This window comes from Gymnoscopelus braueri, assembly GCF_963280865.1.
Source record: "Gymnoscopelus braueri genome assembly, chromosome: 14".
NCBI classification, from domain to species: domain Eukaryota; kingdom Metazoa; phylum Chordata; class Actinopteri; order Myctophiformes; family Myctophidae; genus Gymnoscopelus; species Gymnoscopelus braueri.
Genome location: NC_137619.1, coordinates 5,045,192 through 5,066,760, shown reverse-complemented (window position 1 = coordinate 5,066,760; position 21,569 = coordinate 5,045,192). Strand labels below are relative to the sequence as shown.

The window sequence follows — 21,569 nt, the reverse complement described above, 5'->3', positions numbered from 1 at the left end:
TGGGGTGCAGCCAGTCAGGGAATGTGTGTAAATGAGAACGCCTGGACAAATCAGTGTTGTTACACATTGTGGGGTGTCGCTAGGCAACCGCCTGTCAGGTAGGCACCTCAACAGGGAGAGTCAGCGGGGCAGAGGCGGTGCGCGGCCAGGCCGGCCCAGCTGGGCTGCGTCATCGAGGGGCGCTACCTGCCAATTCCATGTGTGGAATCAACCTGATTTGAGCGCAGCTGCGATGCCCAGCTGGGGAGGGCACCGGCAGAACAAAAGCACCGGCTCTGCCTCAGTGTTAGCCTGGTAAACCCTCCCTCCGGAAATCTCAATTCCATTTCATTTCAGGAGTGAGTCTGGCATGATCCGCCTTTCTGCAATATTGGCTGTGTATGCCAAACGGCCGGGCCAATCAGCGTCGTCGCTCATTGTTCTGTGATTGACAGCTTACGTTGGCCAATCAGGTGGCGAGTTCGAGTGAGCCCAAAACACGAACGGCAGCCATCTTTTTCTTGTGCGGCCAATTCTCCGCTATTTTTTTACTTCAAAAAGCTCTCTAACTTCTATTTTGAGGCACGGAATTTACTTATAAGATATCGTTTGGATAGAATTTAGTTGTTTAACTTCATATATGTGGTCAATTAATCATGACAAAGCCTATTTAAAAATAAAAATTTAGAGAACCGGTAGGGGCGGGCAGTGACACCATTTTATCCGAATAAGGCAACCCATTTTGGGTATGGCTGTCTCAAAAGTCCCGTCGCGTCACATTAAGACTGGTGAACTGCTGATTGGCTGAAGGGGAAAAATTATCATTGGCTGAAGGGGTTGTCAGTCAACGGTATTACTCCCGCCCAACTCCAGCACAGCCAATATTGCAGACAGGCGGATCAGGCCAGACTCACTCCTGAAATGAAATGGAATTGAGATTTCCGGAGGGAGGGTTTACCAGGCTACCTCAGTGTGGCCTGACTCTCCACGTTGACCAGACAGGTGCACAGGCGGTAAGCGAACCTCCACTTATTATGTGGTGTTATAACTCGGAGTCTAATTGCAATATTTCTGTTCTAGGCAACATAGGACCCGACACTGTTTATACGGAATGTTCATGGACTGGAATCCCACGCAGAGGGCGTGAAGGAGAAACGCATGGACTGTTAACACATTCCCTGCCAGAGGCTTTTTTTTTATTTTACTTCCCCCAGTGCCAGTGGTTAAATTTTTTTTACACAGGAGCCGAGATACAGGATTTTAAAGTAATAAGTTATCCAAGGAGTGAATGGAGCTAGAAATCTTTGGATCGTGATATCTCTGGTTCTGTGTGGATAAATTGAAAAAAAAAAGACAAAAAAATATATATATATTTTTTTTTTTTGAAAAACGGTTATACTCGTTGATGGCAGTAAACGGGTGTATTTTTCATCAACGGTTATACTCGTGTTTGGCAGGTAAAGTGTTAATGACAGAGAGCCCCGAAGGGGTGAAAAGTTTGTTTATTGATTTATGATTTAAAATGTCTTCACCAAACGGCACCAGGGGTTTCCCCCCTGTGGACGTGCCATTATTTGAATACAACGCCCTGTGAGGCCTTCGCAAATACTGTCTCTGAGTGTTGGTTTGGTTCAGTCTTCACAACATGCATGACATCAGTTCGTCTTGTGAGTGACATCAGACCAGAGCTTTGTCAGCCTATATAAGCTGAGAAATACTGAGAGGTATTTAGAAACAGCACAGCACAGCAGAGCACAGCAGAGCACAGCACAGCACAGCACAGCACAGCACAGCACAGCACAGCACAGCACAGCACAGCACAGCACAGCACAGCACAGCACAGCACAGCACAGCACAGCACAGCACAGCCCAACCAAGCCAAGCCAAGCCAAGCCAGACAGCCAGACAGGATGTTGTGCTGGTCGTGCCTCTGAAAAGAGGACCACAGACAGACAGCTTCTTTGGTTGTGCTGCTGGGCCAGTGGAGGACAAGGTGTATTCCTTTGGAGGGTCATTATATAACGGGAAGACCGACAACGACAAGGATCAGATTGATGTGCATGTCTTCAACACAGTGACTTTGTGCTGGATGACATTGCCCCCAGAGACAACTCGAAGAGGAAAATGTTCCCTTGATGTTGCGCCCTCCATGCGCTACAGACACACAGCTGTACTGATAGAGGATATCATCTATATCTGGGGTGGGATAGTGAATTGTGAGAGACAAGTTGATGACAACGACTTGTTTACCATTAAGGGACACAGGGAGAACATTCTTTATGCATTTGATGTCGACGCCCACAGATGGTTCAAGCCGAAGGTTTCTGGAACTGTTCCAGAGGCGAGGTCCGGCCACTCAGCCTGTTTCGTAGAGAAAGACATGTTTATCCATGGAGGATACAACCAGCTGACTGGATACAATAATGACATCTACAAGATGGACACCACCACAATGATCTGGGCTTTGATTAACACCAGAGGCACTACACCACCTGTTTCATCATGTCACTCTGCTACCATCATCGGGACAAAGATGTTTGTATTTGGGGGATGTGGACACCAGGACAACAACATCAGAGTGTTTGACACAGAGACCAACTATTGGCTGAACACACCTTCTGTACAGCTTCTTCCAGAACAACGTTACGATCATGCAGCCTTTGTCTACAATGGAGAACTGTACATATATGGTGGCTACAACTATATGGTGGCTACAACTACAAAGCTGAGGCGAAGCTTCAATGATCTGTGGAAATGTAATTCCAAGACCTTCTCCTGGAGGAAGGTTGAGCCCAAGGGGAAAGGCCCAGGTTTGGGGGGTAACATGTGCTGTTGCATGGTGGGAGATCGTATCATCCTCTTTGGAACAGAGCTCATCTTACAGATCTTACACTTAAGTCCTAGTCTGAAGACGTTATGCAAGCTAGCAGTTCTTCAGAACGGTCTGGAGCAGTCAGGACTCCCACACAACATCAGGTGGGAACTGGCAGCCATGACAACAGCAACAACACTGCCTCACTCCCCAAAAGTCATATTGTGACTTCTTGACCAAACGTCAAACGATGACTTGAAGGGGTTACCCTTCCAATCAAATGGTGACTTCCCGGCCACTTCCACACTCCAGGAATGCAGAAGTGCAGTTCCCAGACGCATGACGGTCCAATATGTGGGAGAAGACACCAAGGTGAATTGTACAGTGGATGTGGAAGAAGACGAGCTCAAATTAAGTCCTAGTTTGAAGACATCTGGAGCACTTGAACACTCACAACATCAGAAACTGGCAGCCATGACAACAGCAACAAATAAAGAATAACAAAAAGAAGGACACAGTGATCCGATCAAAATAAATGACAAAAAAAATTAAAACAAACTAGACAAGTGCGCTCTTCAGAGCACAGGTCTCCACCAGGCCGGGTTGCCTAGCCAGAGTCTGCACACTTTTGAAGTCAGTCACAGCCAAGTGGAATGGAATATGGAAAATCGGATGGCTATGTTGATCACATGACTCCAGAGATGATCTGTAGCGATTTAGGTGAGTTTTGGACAGAATCTGTAGGAGTAGTAGCTAAAAGTGGCTTTTGGAGAGAAAAAAAACGCAAAATGGCGGAAAATCTAGTCTGGCACATATGGCATTGCGTCACAATTTGGTTGTATGGCCTATGGTACCAAGAGTTACACATCGAAATGTGAAGCAGGCTGTGATAGCGCCTGATAGCGTTGATTTGAAAAATGTTGGGTCGCTGTTCTTCCTTGGTCTACTGGGGTTGTGCGATTCCCGGCAATCGATTGCTGCGTAAATTATTTGTGCCATTTTGTGTAAAACGGGCCTGTCCTGCAAACTTTGAAAGCAGGTTAGAAAGTGGACCGGTAGTCCAGACCTTTGTTTCACAAATAATGGGTCAGGACACATTTTGGGGTCATGAGTTGTTCTGTTTTTTTTTCAATGTACATACTCTTGTTTTCATTGTTATTTCAAAAGATTTTCAAAAAAAAATTACTTAAACATAATAAAATAAGAAAAAAAAGCCGGGGGGGAAAAGCTGAAAACAACTGATCTACAAGCTCACGACATCGCAACGTGTTGTGAGCATGAGCTATTTTAACTGTTAAAGGATGACTTCACCCATTTTCGAACTATTTTCATATAATTGGTCCTCACATGATAAAAATGTTAAAATTCTGCTCTGTCTGTGTCTCAGAGGAGGGCTGTGGACAGTTCAGAAACCCTATACCAGTGACATCATCGTTAGGCAGGGTTTCTTTTCTTTTTTTCCAAACAAGATTTTACTTTTTTGCATCAATTAAAGCTGCACTACGTAACTTTCTTCTTCTACCCAGGATTTGAACCCGCCGGTGCAAGAGGGCGCTCTAACACAGCTTGATCACTCCACACTCAGAGAAGAAATAGACGGATGTGACGCCATCCCCAAAAAATGTCACGTCCGTCCGCCCCAACGTTAGGATTTTTAGAAAAACACTTCTAACTCGGATCATTTTTATTTTGTATGAAAACCAGACATAGCACAAAACGGGCCATAGCTCCAAAATGGCCGATGGCGGTAGAAATGTTATTGTTCCAGTGGATAAACGCCTCCCACAACCCCACGGAGACATTCCACGGCTTTTCAAAGATCGTCTATTTTACGGTAATAAACGCTGGCAAGGGGATAAAAAACAATGTTGGCGTAGCCACGGTGGTCATAGGTAGGCCTGGGCCCACCCATTTGGTTTTTCTGCCCACCCCTCAAAAAAAAATAAAATGTATATATATATATATATATATATATAACTTTTTTTTAATTATTTTATTTTGTCATATTCAGCCATTTTGATAACAGTGTGTGTGTGTGTGTGTGTGTGTGTGTGTGTGTGTGTGTGTGTGTGTGTGTGTGTGTGTGTGTGTGTGTGTGTGTACATATATATATATATATATATATATATATATATGTACCTGAAATCCGTCACAAACCCGCAAAAAAAAACGCTAATAACCGCAATTTTTTGCGCACAGTCCGGGCACATATGCATGCGCGCTGCGCGGGTGTGCCCACGCGCGACTCCCTAGCCCCCAGCCTCGTCTAGCGTTCTGGCTACGCCCCTGGTTTTAACCCATTAACTGCCAGAGGTATTTTCATATTTTTTTAGCCAGTGCCAGAGTTTTTCATTGGAAAAAAAAAAGTACTCAGGAGCCGAAATATAGACTTTTTAAGTTTTAAGTTAACAAGGAAGTGGATAGGAGTCTAGATCTTCAACTAATCATATCTCCTTGGTCTTTGGGTGAAATTGGAAAAAAAAAATATTTTCACTTCACGTAGATCTACGCGATTGGCACGTGGCGGCTTTATTTTTTTTACTTAAATTTTTTATCCCGCGATTTTTGTAACCCATTTCTTTCACCCGGTGCCAATTTCCTAAGTGATCCTGGGCGCTACACCAGCCCTACACCAGCACTACACCAGCCCTACACCAGCCCTACACCAGCACTACACCAGCCCTACACCAGCCCTACACCAGCACTACACCAGCCCTACACCAGCCCTACACCAGCACTACACCAGTCCCCCACAGTAGGGAGGTCAGGGCCGAGCTCATGCTTCCTTCAGGCATGAGAGCCAACTGACCTTCTTGTCACCTGACAGGGGGGAGTTTCCCTGGTTGGACGTAGCGCGTGGAAGGAACACGTTATTCCAACCAGTTCCTTTCCCCTCCATCAGGCGCCCCGGCTGTCATGGGGGAGGCGGTATAGTGACCAGGATTACTGCATGTTTTTGTGAGGGTATTAACTACCCTAGGAGACACGGGGAGAACATGCAAACTCCACACAGAGTAGGCCCTTTCACCAACCCCACCTAGGGTATGGGCGCTGATGACGCGGAGGAGAAGACACGCCCCCAGCACCCACAGCGTCCCCGGCGGGAATCGAACCCAGGACCTTCTAGCTGTGAGGCGACAGCGCTACCGACTCCGCCACCGTGCCTCTCACGTGGCGGCTTTAAATCGGTTCGCGTAGATCTACGTGATTGGCAGTCAAATGGTTAACACATTTACCGCCGGGCCCGTAGTTCTACGGGCCGTTAAATCCAACGGTTAAGCGCCAATCCCGTAGCCTACGGGCTGTGGTGCTTTTTCCTTTTTTTCGAATTTTTTTTTTTTTTTAATTTTCTAGGGGGACCATTTTCAGTGTAACACCACCCGATCTCGACCGGAAGTGCGATCACGTTTTTTGTTTCCCGTCTGCCTCCATTCTAAGTCGTACACAATAACCCCTGTAAAAGCCCCTGTAAACATGTAGTTTTTCATCCTCGCATTTCCCATGTTAACTTAAACGGTCAGAACTCAAACATGGCGGCTCCGTTTGACACGTGGTCTTCACTGGTAGAAGCAGTGAGATCTCCGCGATGTTTACAAACAGTGCACAGCTCAATCTTAAGGATTTTAACAAGATCTGTGGCGACGTGAAAAAAACAAAAAACAACAATAAAACGTTGGCACTGGTGAGTACATTATGAGATTAACCTCTGGCGGTCAATGTGTTAATATCAGGCAGTCAATGTATTAATTGAAGTAAGACTGACTAAATTGGGGAGAAAAAGGGGTAAAAATATATTAATAATTGGCTACACTAAATTTAAGGGAAAATGTTAATCTTACCTCAGCGATCCGAAGGATGGAGTCTCCGTTGAGGTCAAAGGTCGGGGTGTAGGTGACACACAGCAGCACCTGAACAACAACAACAACAACAACAACAACAACAACAACAACAACAACAACACAAACATTTAACCACTTAACCCATTAAGACCTGGAACACATCTGTGTCACATTTTCATTCGAGCTAAATATTTTACACTTTGGCTATTCAAAAATAGCAGATATACAAGCTCGTAGTGCGGCACCGAGTGCTGCGCTGCGAGCTTGTAGATCTGCTACTTTTGAAAAATCACTTTGGCTATTCAAAAATAGCAGATATACAAGCTTGTAGATCTGCTATTTTTTTTTAAATCACTTTGGCTATTCAAAAATAGCAGATATACAAGCTTGTAGACCTGCTATTTTTGAAAAATCGTGAAAATGTGTGCAAATCTTTGAATATATATATTCTTTTAAAGGTTCTATGACATTCATTTTCACTTTTTTAATTCTTTATGTTTTTTGGGGGGTTTTATGACCTCAATTACACCCAAAACATCTGAACTTTGAACATTCAGTGGATTTTCTGTGGTCTGGGGTTTTCTGAATAATTAGGCTGAAAAGTAATCTGAGCTTGGCCCTTCGGCAGTGAGGTGACAGTCGATTAATCCCGCCCACTCTCCTCCTCGCCCCTCCCCTCCCCTATCCTTTCCTTTGGGGGGGGGGACGGAGCAGAGGCGATGATTGACAGGCAAAATCCCTCACCAGCGACACCCGCAGGCAAAGATTTATTTTTTCATTGCAGTTGAAAAGGCTTTAGAAATGTGAGAGAAAAACACCTTCCATGGATCAATGGAGTGGATTTTTTTGTTAAAACTTTCTATACATGTTTGAAGGACCAAGACAAAGACTTTTAATGTGTGGTAAAACTGAACGTCATGAAACCTTTAAAGCAAACATCAACTCAAATCTTTGCTTCTAGGGGGTCCCTGGAACAAAATATTTTGAGATTCATATCATTTTTGGAGGTCCTTGACATGAAAAAGTTTGAAAACCACTGATATAGAAACATACGTTTTTCTGAAAACCGTTTAGGATGTAGAAGACATTTTGCAGAATCGGGTCCTCAGGCCTCGATGGGTTAAACCCCAGCATCCTTATTGTGGGGAAAGCTTTCGCTGAAAATAGCAGATCGACAAGCTCAGCTCACCTTGTCGATCTGCTATTTTCAGCGAAAGCTTTCCCCACAATAACAGAAAACAGAAAAGACACTAGCGTAGAGCCCTGCGGGACTCCGCTCAACCACATGGGGGGTTTTTTAAGTGGTTAAACCACGGCGTCTCAACGTCTGGTCCGGGGACCACCAGGGGTCCAAATGGACCCCTTATGGGTAGAGTTGTTCCGATACTGATGCCAGGATCGGACGAGCTGCCGATATACTCCCTAAAATACAGGTATCGGCGAGCATGCCAGACTCTATGCCAATTTAACAGTTGATGTTGAACGACTGTACTATTTACATTCATATTTTACTAACTTGTAGCTGCACTTTAACAATAATTCATGGTATTTGTTATTTATAACTAGATCAGTGATTTATTTCATTTAAAGACGGGGTGCCGAGATTTTCAGTGATTTTTCCCCCCCTAAAACATAATCATCAGGTATTATGGTTATACTAGGAGGAAGGTTTTTTTTCAAAGAAGTGTACAGAAAGTGTTAAGATTATGTTTTTATGTGGACACGCCTCCAGTTCATTAAGTATACCTGGTTCTCACCTTAGCACCTCCTCCACCACCTTAGCACCACCCACCTGTCCTAGTCCCTCCTCCTCCTCATGCCCACACCTGTTGTGTTATGATAATGAGGGGGAGGGTATGTTCTTACTATGTCACTAAATGGCTGTTTTTCTATTGGCACGTTTGACCCTCAAGGTTTCAGCCTCCAGGAAGAAACTCAAAATAGTCAGAGAAGACATAAAACACCATAAAAACACCACCAGGGGGCTTAATGAAGTTCCATCAACCTCATAGACACATGAAGAACAGAAAAAGTGCAAAACCATGGCACCACCTCTTTAAAGGAATACAAATATAAAAAAATAATCTGTGACGGCCCCCCTTAAGGACCCCTGAGGGTGCCTGGACCCCTAGACTCACTAGGACCAGACTGTTGCCTCCAACAATGTTTCCGTCATACGGCTCAACAAGCTCTTGTAGGCCCGACAATTGTTTTGCTAGTTATTAACCCATTAAGACCTGAAGCCGATTCTACAAACGTCTTCTAAATCCCAACAGTATTCTGAAAAAACACATGTTTCTATATCAGTGGTTCTCAAACGTTTTCATGTCAAGGACCCCCCCCAAAATTATATGTATTTGGCCGCAGACCCCCATCTCAAAACATTTTGTTCCAGGGACCCCCCAGAAGCAAAGATTTGAGCAAAAAAAAAATCGCTTTAAAACAATATATATTCAAAGATTTGCACACATTTTCACGATTTTTCAAAAATAGCAGATCTACAAGCTCATAGCGCGACACCGAGTGCCGCGCTATGAGCTTGTAGATCACACTAATTATATCACACTAAGTATATTATATTCGCAACACTAATTATATTAGTGCACATGAGCAGCACATGTGTGAGTTCTGTAGCATGGATGGATGCAAACGTCAGTTAGAACAGGTCTAGCACGTTATGCTAATGAGCTGGTACCCGTTAACATTTACATATATTTAGATACAGCCACGGTACATGGCCACACACGCACGCGCACACACACACACACACACACACACACACACACACACACACACACACACACACACACACACACACACACACACACACACACACACACACACACACACACACACACACATAAAATACGAATGGAAAATCCTCAGTGGTACTTCATTCATTAGTATCTCTGAGAGTGTACAGATGGAACCAAATGGACCGTTACAGGTCTGTAACTCTGAGACTGTACAAATGGACCCTTACAGGTCTGTAACTCTGAGAGTGTACAAATGGAACCAAATGGACCCTTACAGGTCTGTAACTCTGAGAGTGTAATAATGGAACCAAATGGACCCTAACAGGTCTGTAACTCTGAGAGTGTAATAATGGAACCAAATGGACCCTTACAGGTCTGTAACTCTGAGAGTGTACAGATGGAACCAAATGGACCCTTACAGGTCTGTAACTCTGAGAGTGTACACATGGAACCAAATGGACCCTTACAGGTCTGTAACTCTGAGACTGTACTAATGGAACCAAATGGACCCTTACAGGTCTGTAACTCTGAGAGTGTACACATGGAACCAAATGGACCCTTACGGGTCTGTAACTCTGAGAGTGTACAGATGGAACCAAATGGACCCTTACGGGCCTGTAACTCTGAGAGTGTACAAATAGAACCAAATGGACCCTTACAGGCCTGTAACTCTGAGAGTGTACAAATAGAACCAAATGGACCCTTACAGGTCTGTAACTCTGAGAGTGTACAGATGGAACCAAATGGACCCTTACAGGTCTGTAACTCTGAGAGTGTACAGATGGAACCAAATGGACCCTTACAGGTCTGTAACTCTGAGAGTGTACACATGGAACCAAATGGACCCTTACAGGTCTGTAACTCTGAGAGTGTACAGATGGAACCAAATGGACCCTTACAGGTCTGTAACTCTGAGAGTGTACTAATGGAACCAAATGGACCCTTACAGGTCTGTAACTCTGAGAGTGTACTAATGGAACCAAATGGACCCTTACAGGTCTGTAACTCTGAGAGTGTACACATGGAACCAAATGGACCCTTACGGGTCTGTAACTCTGAGAGTGTACAGATGGAACCAAATGGACCCTTACGGGCCTGTAACTCTGAGAGTGTACAAATAGAACCAAATGGACCCTTACAGGCCTGTAACTCTGAGAGTGTACAAATAGAACCAAATGGACCCTTACAGGTCTGTAACTCTGAGAGTGTACAGATGGAACCAAATGGACCCTTACAGGTCTGTAACTCTGAGAGTGTACAGATGGAACCAAATGGACCCTTACAGGTCTGTAACTCTGAGAGTGTACACATGGAACCAAATGGACCCTTACAGGTCTGTAACTCTGAGAGTGTACAGATGGAACCAAATGGACCCTTACAGGTCTGTAACTCTGAGAGTGTTCTAATGGAACCAAATGGACCCTTACAGGTCTGTAACTCTGAGAGTGTACTAATGGAACCAAATGGACCCTTACAGGTCTGTAACTCTGAGAGTGTACACATGGAACCAAATGGACCCTTACAGGTCTGTAACTCTGAGAGTGTACACATGGAACCAAATGGACCCTTACAGGTCTGTAACTCTGAGAGTGTAATAATGGAACCAAATGGACCCTAACAGGTCTGTAACTCTGAGAGTGTACTAATGGAACCAAATGGACCCTTACGGGTCTGTAACTCTGACAGTGTACACATGGAACCAAATGGACCCGTACGGGTCCATTTGGTTCCATGTGTACACTCTCAGAGTAAGGCATGACACAAGGAAATAAGGATAAGGTTAGCATAAGGAAAACATTTGTACATTTTCAGAGTTAAATTAAAAGACGCACACACACTCACACGCACACACGCACACACACACGCACACACACGCACACACGCACGGGCCGTACCTTCATGACCTCCACCTGCAGGTCCTCATGCAGAGAGGGAGTGACTCTGACCGCCTCCAGCATCTGATCCAGGAAGTGTTTATCCATGATGACCTCTGACCCCGGCGTGACCCCTACACCCCCCACAAACCGCTCCTCGCACAGCAGCTTCTAAAAGGACAGAGGTCGGAGGTCAATCAATCAATCAGCGGTGTAAAGTAACTAAGTACATTTAAGGCAGGTACACACTGCAGGACCTTAAAGTGCTCGGGGGGTCATCTGATCGTTAAGCATTACACACTACAGGAGTTTATTTCTTGAAATCTGCTGTCATATATCGTTGTGGTTTTCACCCTATAGATTGATCCCCGACCAGGGATTACCCACTGTAGGATAGTTCACTAGGATGCTATCTCCAGAGTCAGACCCAATACATACATTTGTGTTTATTCCAATTCATTTTAATCGACGTATCCCGTGATATGCCTCTCCCCCCCCTCTCTCTCTCTCTCTCTCTCTCTCTCTCGCACGGAAAGTGCGCTGATTCCGCTGTGACAGAGTTGCCATGTCCGCTTATTATAAGCGACTTTGGGATTGTTTTTCTGTAAAGTTGCTTGAAAGTGTAGTTGCTTTTTTGGCCTTGTTTCCTAATGTTGTTTGAACCAGTTGTTCTCAAACATTTTCATGGCAAGGACCCCCAAATTTATATTTGTCCGCAGAGGCGCAGACCTCCCCCTTCTGAAAATATGTTGTGCCATAGACCCCCATACAAGATCTGTGTGGATTTGGAAAATACTCCACAACCCCCCCCCCAAATGTCTTCTTTAAAAAAAAAATCTACAACGTGAGCTTGTAGATCGTCTATTTTCAAGTATCCAATATATTTGTATATAGGCTTAAAGTGCTCATAGTCGCTTTTGTTTTCACAAACTTGGTTGCTTATTTCTCTCGCAAAGTCTGGCAACACTCACAGACTACGACACACACACACACACACACACACACACACACACACACACACACACACACACACACACACACACACACACACACACACACACACACACACACACACACACACACACACACACACACACACACACACACAGCTCGCTCTCTGTGTCTTTCTCTCTATCTCTGTGCAATAGTCTCAAATAAACAGCCCCCCTTTGAGCACGCTTGCTCACTCTCATTCTGTTTTATAATAATGTTTAACTTAATACAGGACTGGACAGTAACTATGTGGGGGATCTGTTTGTTGTAGTCAGGCCCACAGACCTTCCATAGCCACGGTGGCTGTAATGTGCTCTCATTGGCTGTAGCGTGCATCTCCTCGCAAGGTGGTCGCAGCCCCGTTCATAGTGTATGATATTGTCTGCTGTCCTGTCCCAGACAGAGCTGAATATCTAACAGGGTAGTTATCTGAAAACGGTCGGAAAGCCGTCGCAGAGCGGATAATCGCAGCCATATCGTCTCGCGGAGCCTTTCACACACAGCGAGCATTAGCTCGCCGATCAAAGGCCGATCTGTGTCAGATCGGGAGGTTTTGTCGGTGAGCGCCAAAAAAGGTCGGCGACAGCAATATCGGACCAAATGTGTACCTGCCCTTACTGTGCCGTACTGTACTTGAGTAAAACTTTTAGGTATTTTTACTGGAGCATTTCCAATTTTCAGTACTTTTACCTCTACTCCACTACATCTCAGAGGCAAATATTACACTTTTTACTCCACTACAATTATTTAAAAACTTTAGTTACTTTGCAGATTTTGATTATTATTACAAAACATACATTAACCACTTCAGCCCTATTTAAACTTTGCCTATTTGAAAATAGCCAATCTACAAGCTCACAATGCGTCGCTTTGCGTCATTATTATTATCATTATTATTATTATTATTATTTTGGCTATTTGAAAATAGCAGATCTACAAGCTCACAACACGTCGCGATGTGCAACGTCAAAGTTGAAATAAAGCATATTTAAAAAATAAAGCATACATTGGTATGCTAAGGAATATTCATAGAGAAACATGTGTACAATGCTGTGAGCGTTATCAATGTGAGTGTATAAGCTACGGGAACAGTGTTTCTGTCACATACTAAAAAAAACTAATACAACTGACTTAAAGGACCACTTCACCCATTTTCAACCTTACATTCATATAATTAGTGTGGTTGCCCTAACAGGGCAACCAGACTATAGTAATCCTCCAGCTTTATTATTAGTGTGGTTGCCCTAACAGGGCAACCAGACTATAGTTCTAGGGATACTTTATTAGTGTGGTTGCCCTAACAGGGCAACCAGACTATAGTACTTGATGAACTTTAATAATCTTCTTCCGGATAAACAATACTTTGGCACACTACTCCTCCCACAGTTTTTCCCCCCCAATTTAGTGCCATATGTCAAAATGACCGGCCTCACCGGGAATCGTGTGCTTGTATTTTGCTAAGAGATTGGTTACATAGTTTTATTGATATTGATTTATTAGTGCATTAAATGTCCCCATCCACTTTAATGGAAAAGTAAAAAAACTCAAAGTCAAGTATTTCTTTCTCAGAAACTGTAAGAGCTAGAGTTACCAGATTTGGAGGGGAGGTTCATAATTTAGTGCAAAATTATTAAAAAAATAATTACACCAATCGGCCTGATGGTGGCGCTATAACAGCCCACTTTACGTTTTGGCTTATAACTCTTGAACCGTAGGTCGTAAAATCAAAATTTCTTTTTCCCTAGATTCCTTGGGTCATGACGCAACTCCCCATATAGGCCACGCCCATTTGCGTATGGATAGATTTTTTGATATTGATTTATTAGTGCATTAAATTTCCCCATCCACTTTAATGGGAATTGCAAAAACTCCCATTCAAGTATTTTTTTCTCGGAAACCATAAGGGCTACAGTTACATGACTTGGAGGGGAGGTTAATAGTTTATTGCAAAATTATTTAAAAGAAAATCACACCAGTCGGCCACATGGTGGCGCTATAACAGCCCACTTTACCTTTTGGCCTATAACTCTTGAACCGTAGGTCGTAAAATCAAAATTTCTTTTTCCCTAGATTCCTTGGGTCATGACGCAACTCCCCATGTACGCCACGCCCATTTCCGTCTGGATAGATTTTCCGCCATTTTGAATTTTCTTCAAAACACACTTTTAGCTCCTCCTCCCACATATTTTGTCCAAATTTCACAAAAATCGGTACACATGATCTCTGGACCCATGCGATAAACGTCTCCAAGCTGAATTTTGATAGTCCTTACGGTTCGTCCTTAAATGGCTTCCAAAGTTAGCGGGAGGGGCCCGTTTTACAAAAAAGGCCAAAAATCACAAACGAAACCTCCAGTCAATCCCAAATTTGAATCACATGTCAAGGGTGGTTTACTCAACGGATCCCCAAAAGCATTTCCACTTTGATCCATAGGGGGGCGCCACAAATGCGCAAAATGTAACCGTTTAATGCAAAAACATTATTTCGGGGTGGATCGATCCTCTCAAAATGAAACGCAAGTGATCTCATGAGAGACGTGACAATGTAATTGGCGCAGCCTCCGACAGTATTCCTCCCAGCGTATTCCTCGAGTCCCGGCAGCCGCAGCCCACGACCGGCGTCGGCGCAACCACACTTTGCAATTGCCCTGAATTGCGACGCGTCTAGTTCTTATTATTATTATAGATAAACAATAGTTTAGATCGTCTCTCCTCCCACAGTTTATTTTTCCCAATTTAGTGCTATATGTCAAAATGACCGGCTTCATCGGGAATCGTGTGCTTGTATTTTGCTAAGAGATTGGTTGCATAGTTTTATTGATATTGATTTATTAGTGCATTAAATTTCCCCATCCACTTCAATGAAAAAGTGAAAAAACTCAAATTCAAGTATTTTTTTCTCAGAAACCGTAAGAGCTAGAGTTACCAGATTTGGAGGGGAGGTTCCTAATTTAGTCCGAAATTATTGATAAAATAATTACACTAATCGGCCACATGGTGGCGCTATAACAGCCCCCTTTACGTTTTGGCCTATAACTCTTGAACCGTAGGCCGTAAAATCAAAATTTCTTTTTCGCTTGATTCCTTGGGTCATGACGCATCTCCCCATATAGGCCACGCCCATTTGCGTCAGGATAGATTTTCCGCCATTTTGAATTTTCTTCAAAACACACTTTTAGCTCCTCCTCCCATATATTTTGTCCAAATTTAACAAAAATCGGTACACATGATCTCTGGGCCCATGCGATAAACATATCCAAACGGCATTTTGATAGTCCTTACCGTTCGTCCGTAAATGGCTTCCAAAGTTAGTGGGAGGGGCCCGCTTTACCAAAAATGCTACAAATCACGAACGAAACGTCCGGTCAATCCCAAATTTGAATCACATGTCGAGGGTGGTTTACTCAACGAATCCCCAAAATAATTTCCACTTTGACCCATAGAGGGCGCCACAAATGCCCAAAACGTAACCGTTTTATGCAAAAACATGATTTTTGGGGGATCAATCCTCTCAAAATGAAAAGCAAGTGATCTCAGGAGTGACGTGACAATGTAATTGCCGCAGCCTCCGACGGTATTCCTCCCAGCGTATTACTCGGGTCCCGGCGGCACCGACCCGCGAATCGCGTCGGCGCAACCACACTTTGCAATTGCCCTGAATTGCGACGCGTCTAGTTTCATGGTCTTCCAGATAAACAATACTTTGCCGCGCATCTCCTCCCACAGTTTATTTTTCCCAATTTAGTGCCATATGTCAAAATGACCGGCCTCACCGGGAATCGTGTGCTTGTATTTTGCTAAGAGATTGGTTGCATAGTTTTATTGATATTGATTTATTAGTGCATTAAATGTCCCCATCCGCTTTAATGTAAAAGTGAAAAAACTCAAATTCAAGTATTTTTTTCTCACAAACCGTATGAGCTAGAGTTACCAGATTTGGAGAGGAGGTTCATGATTTAGTCCGAAATTATTGAAAAAATAATTACACTAATCGGCCACATGGTGGCGCTATAACAGCGCCATTTACGTTTTGGCCTATAACTCTTGAACCCTAGGTCGTAAAATCAAAATGTCTTTTTCCCTGGATTCCTTGGGTCACTACGCATCTCCCCACATAGGCCACGCCCATTTGCGTCAGGATAGATTTTCCGCCATTTTGAATTTTCTTCAAAACACACTTTTTGCACCTTTTCCTAATTTTTTTTTCCAAATCTCACAAAAATCGGTACACGTGATCTATGCACTCATGCGATAAACCTATCCAAACGGCATTTTGATAGTCCTTACCGTTCGTCCGTAATTGGCTTCCAAAGTTAGTGGGAGGAGCCTGTTTTACCAAAAATGCCAAAAATCACGAACGAAACGTCCAATCGATCCCAAATTTGAATCACATGTCGAGGGTGGTTTACTCAACAAATCCCCAAAAGCATTTCCACTTTGACCCATAGGGGGCACCACAACTGTGCAAAACGTAACCGTTTGATGCAAAAACATGATTTTTGGGGGGATCACTCCTCTCAAATTGAAAAGCAGGTGATCTCAGGAGTGACATGACGATGTCATTGGCCCGCTACATTTGTGGGAGGGGCTTATTTATTTTAGTGGGAGGGGCCTATTTCTTCAAATCAAAACGCCATGTATCACGAACACAGGATCCAATCAGCACCAAATTCGAATGGCACGTCACGCGGCCTCCGACGGTATTCCTCCAAGCATATTCCTCAAGTCCGGGCGGCGGAAACCTGCGACCGGCGTCGGCGCAACCACACTTTGCAATTGCCCTGAATTGCGACGCGTCTAGTTAGTGTGGTTGCCCTAACAGGGCAACCAGACTATAGTAATCCTCACACTTTATTCTTATTATTATTATAGATAAACAATAGTTTAGATCGTCTCTCCTCCCACAGTTTATTTTTCCCAATTTAGTGCTATATGTCAAAATGACCGGCTTCATCGGGAATCGTGTGCTTGTATTTTGCTAAGAGATTGGTTGCATAGTTTTATTGATATTGATTTATTAGTGCATTAAATTTCCCCATCCACTTCAATGAAAAAGTGAAAAAACTCAAATTCAAGTATTTTTTTCTCAGAAACCGTAAGAGCTAGAGTTACCAGATTTGGAGGGGAGGTTCCTAATTTAGTCCGAAATTATTGATAAAATAATTACACTAATCGGCCACATGGTGGCGCTATAACAGCCCCCTTTACGTTTTGGCCTATAACTCTTGAACCGTAGGCCGTAAAATCAAAATTTCTTTTTCGCTAGATTCCTTGGGTCATGACGCATCTCCCCATATAGGCCACGCCCATTTGCGTCAGGATAGATTTTCCGCCATTTTGAATTTTCTTCAAAACACACTTTTAGCTCCTCCTCCCATATATTTTGTCCAAATTTAACAAAAATCGGTACACATGATCTCTGGGCCCATGCGATAAACATATCCAAACGGCATTTTGATAGTCCTTACCGTTCGTCCGTAAATGGCTTCCAAAGTTAGTGGGAGGGGCCCGCTTTACCAAAAATGCTACAAATCACGAACGAAACGTCCGGTCAATCCCAAATTTGAATCACATGTCGAGGGTGGTTTACTCAACGAATCCCCAAAATAATTTCCACTTTGACCCATAGAGGGCGCCACAAATGCCCAAAACGTAACCGTTTTATGCAAAAACATGATTTTTGGGGGATCAATCCTCTCAAAATGAAAAGCAAGTGATCTCAGGAGTGACGTGACAATGTAATTGCCGCAGCCTCCGACGGTATTCCTCCCAGCGTATTACTCGGGTCCCGGCGGCACCGACCCGCGAATCGCGTCGGCGCAACCACACTCTGCAATTGCCCTGAATTGCGACGCGTCTAGTTAGTGTGGTTGCCCTAACAGGGCAACCAGACTATAGTACTTGATGAACTTTATTTCTAGATAAACAATACTTTAGACCTTATCTCCTCCCACAGTTTTTATTCCCCAATGTTGTGCCATATCTCAAAATGACCGTCTTGACCTGGAATCGTGCGCTTGTATTTTGCTAAGAGATTGGTTAAATAGTTTAATTGATATTGATTTATTAGTGCATTAAATTTCCCCATCCGCTTTAATGTAAAAGTGAAAAAACTCAAATTCAAGTATTCTTTTCTCAGAAACCGTAAGAGCTAGAGTTACCACATTTGGAGGGGAGGTTCATAATTTAGTCCAAAATTATTTTAAAAAAAATCACACCAATCGGCCACATGGTGGCGCTATAACAGCCCCCTTTACGTTTTGGCCTATAACTCTTGAACCGTAGGTCGTAAAATCAAAATTTCTTTTCACCTGGATTCCTTGGGTCACGACGCATCTCCCCATATAGGCCACGCCCATTTGCGTCTGGATAGATTTTTTTATATTGATTTATTAGTGCATTAAATTTCCCCATCCACTTTAATGGGAATTGCAAAAACTCCCATTCAAGTATTTTTTTCTCGGAAACCATAAGGGCTAGAGTTACATGACTTGGAGGGGAGGTTAATAGTTTATTGCAAAATTATTTTAAAAAAAATCACACCAGTCGGCCACATGGTGGCGCTATAACAGCCCACTTTACCTTTTGGCCTATAACTCTTGAACCGTAGGTCGTAAAATCAAAATTTATTTTTCCCTAGATTCCTTGGGTCATGACGCAGCTCCCCATATAGGCCACGCCCATTTGCGTCAGGATATATTTTCCGCCATTTTGAATTTTCTTCAAAACACACTTATTGCTCCTTTTCCTTCAAATTTTGTCCAAATCTCACACAAATCGGTACACGTGATCTATGGACCCATGCGATAAAGATATCCAAACGGCATTTTGATAGTCCTTACCGTTCGTCCGTAAATGGCTTCCAAAGTTAGCGGGAGGGGCCCGTTTTACAAAAAAAAACACAAATCACGAACGAAGCGTCCAGTCAATCCCAAATTTTAATCACATGTCAAGTGTGGTTTACTCAACAAATCCCCCAAAGCATTTCCACTTTGAGCCATAGGGGGCGCCACAACTCTGCAAAACGTAACCGTTTGATGCAAAAACATGATTTTTGGGGGGATCACTCCTCTCAAATTGAAAAGCAGGTGATCTCAGGAGTGACATGACGATGTCATTGGCCCGCTACATTTGTGGGAGGGGCTTATTTATTTTAGTGGGAGGGGCCTATTTCTTCAAATCAAAACGCCATGTATCACGAACACAGGATCCAATCAGCACCAAATTCGAATGGCACGTCACGCGACCTCCGACGGTATTCCTCCAAGCATATTCCTCAAGTCCGGGCGGCGGCAACCTGCGACCGGCGACGGCGCAACCACACTTTGCAATTTCCCATAATTGCGACGCGTCTAGTTAGTGTGGTTGCCCTAACAGGGCAACCAGACTATTGTTCTTGATGAACTTTATTATTATTCTATATAAACAATATTTCAAACTGCTACTCCTCCCACAGTTTTTATCCCCCAATGTTGTGCCATATCTCAAAATGACCGTCTTGACCTGGAATCGTGCGCTTGTATTTTGCTAAGAGATTGGTTAAATAGTTTAATTGATATTGATTTATTAGTGCATTAAATTTCCCCATCCGCTTTAATGTAAAAGTGAAAAAACTCAAATTCAAGTATTTTTTTCTCAAAAACCGTAAGAGCTAGAGTTACCAGATTTGGAGAGGAGGTTCATGATTTAGTCCGAAATTATTGAAAAAATAATTACACTAATCGGCCACATGGTGGCGCTAAAACAGCGCCCTTTACGTTTTGGCCTTTAACTCTTGAACCGTAGGTCGTAAAATCAAAATGTCTTTTTCCCTGGATTCCTTGGGTCACTACGCATCTCCCCATATAGGCCACGCCCATTTGCGTCAGGATAGATTTTCCGCCATTTTTAATTTTCTTCAAAACACACTTTTTGCACCTTTTCCAATTTTTTTTTTCCAAATCTCACAAAAATCGTTACACGTGATCTATGGACTCCTGCGATAAACCTATCCAAACGGCATTTTGATAGTCCTTACCGTTCGTCCGTAATTGGCTTTCAAAGTTAGTGGGAGGAGCCCGTTTTACCAAAAATGCCAAAAATCACGAACGAAACGTCCAATCAATCCCAAATTTGAATCACATGTCGAGGGTGGTTTAGTCAACAAATCCCCAAAAGCATTTCCACTTTGATCGATAGGGGGCGCCACAACTGCGCAAAACGTAACCGTTTGATGCAAAAACATGATTTTTGGGGGGCTCAAAATGAAAAGCAGGTGATATCAGGAGTTACATGACGATGTCATTGGCCCGCTACATTTGTGGGAGGGGCCTATTTATTTAGTGGGAGGGGCCTATTTCTTAAAATCAAAACGCCATGTATCACGAACGCAGGATCCAATCGGCACCAAATTCGAATGGCACGTCGCACGGCCTCCGACGGTATTCCTCCAAGCGTATTCCTCAAGTCCCGGCGGCGGCGACCCGCGACCGGCGTCGGCGCAACCACACTTTGCAATTGCCCTGAATTGCGACGCGTCTAGTTAGTGTGGTTGCCCTAACAGGGCAACCAGACTATAGTACTCTATACTCTTTATTTATTTATTTATAGATAAACCTTATTTCAAACCGCTACTCCTCCCACAGTTTTTATCCCCCAATGTCGTGCCATATCTCAAAATGACCGTCTTGACCTGGAATCGTGCGCTTGTATTTTGCTAAGAGATTAGTTAAATAGTTTAATTGATATTGATTTATTAGTGCATTAAATTTCCCCATCCGCTTTAATGAAAAAGTGAAAAAACTCAAATTCAAGTATTTTTTTCTCTGAAACCGTAAGAGCTAGAGTTACCAGATTTGGAGGGGAGGTTCATAATTTATTCCGAAATTATTTAAAAAATAATTACACTAATCGGCCACATGGTGGCGCTATAACAGCCCCCTTTACGTTTTAGCCTATAACTCTTGAACCGTAGGTCGTAAAATCAAAATTTATTTTCCCCTGGATTCCTTGGGTCACGACGCATCTCCCCATATAGGCCACGCCCATTTGCGTCAGGATAGATTTTCCGCCATTTTGAATTTTCTTCAAAACACACTTTTTGCACCTTTTCCTACAGATTTTGTCCAAATCTCACAAAAATCGGTACATGTGATCTATGGACCCATGCGATAAACATCTCCAAACGGCATTTTGATAGTCCTTACCGTTCATCCGTAATTGGCTTCCAAAGTTAGTGGGAGGGGCCCGTTTTACCAAAAATTTCAAAAATCGCGAACGAAACGTCCAATTGATCCCAAATTTTAATCACATGTCGAGGGTGGTTTACTCAACGAATC

General features: G+C 43.4%; 1 protein-coding gene across 1 annotated transcript in view; it reads right to left on the bottom strand.

Annotated features, from left to right (window-relative positions):
• The window catches only part of arfgef3 (ARFGEF family member 3), a 136,989-nt gene that overhangs the window by 74,206 nt on the left and 41,214 nt on the right, over positions 1–21,569 (bottom strand). Inside the window, exons 4-5 of the mRNA XM_080448949.1 lie at positions 11,282–11,431; positions 6,631–6,699 (exon numbers count right to left, since the gene is read on the bottom strand). Of these exons, the coding sequence (XP_080305075.1) occupies positions 6,631–6,699; positions 11,282–11,431 (219 nt within the window). The remainder of the gene's footprint in view (positions 1–6,630; positions 6,700–11,281; positions 11,432–21,569) is intronic.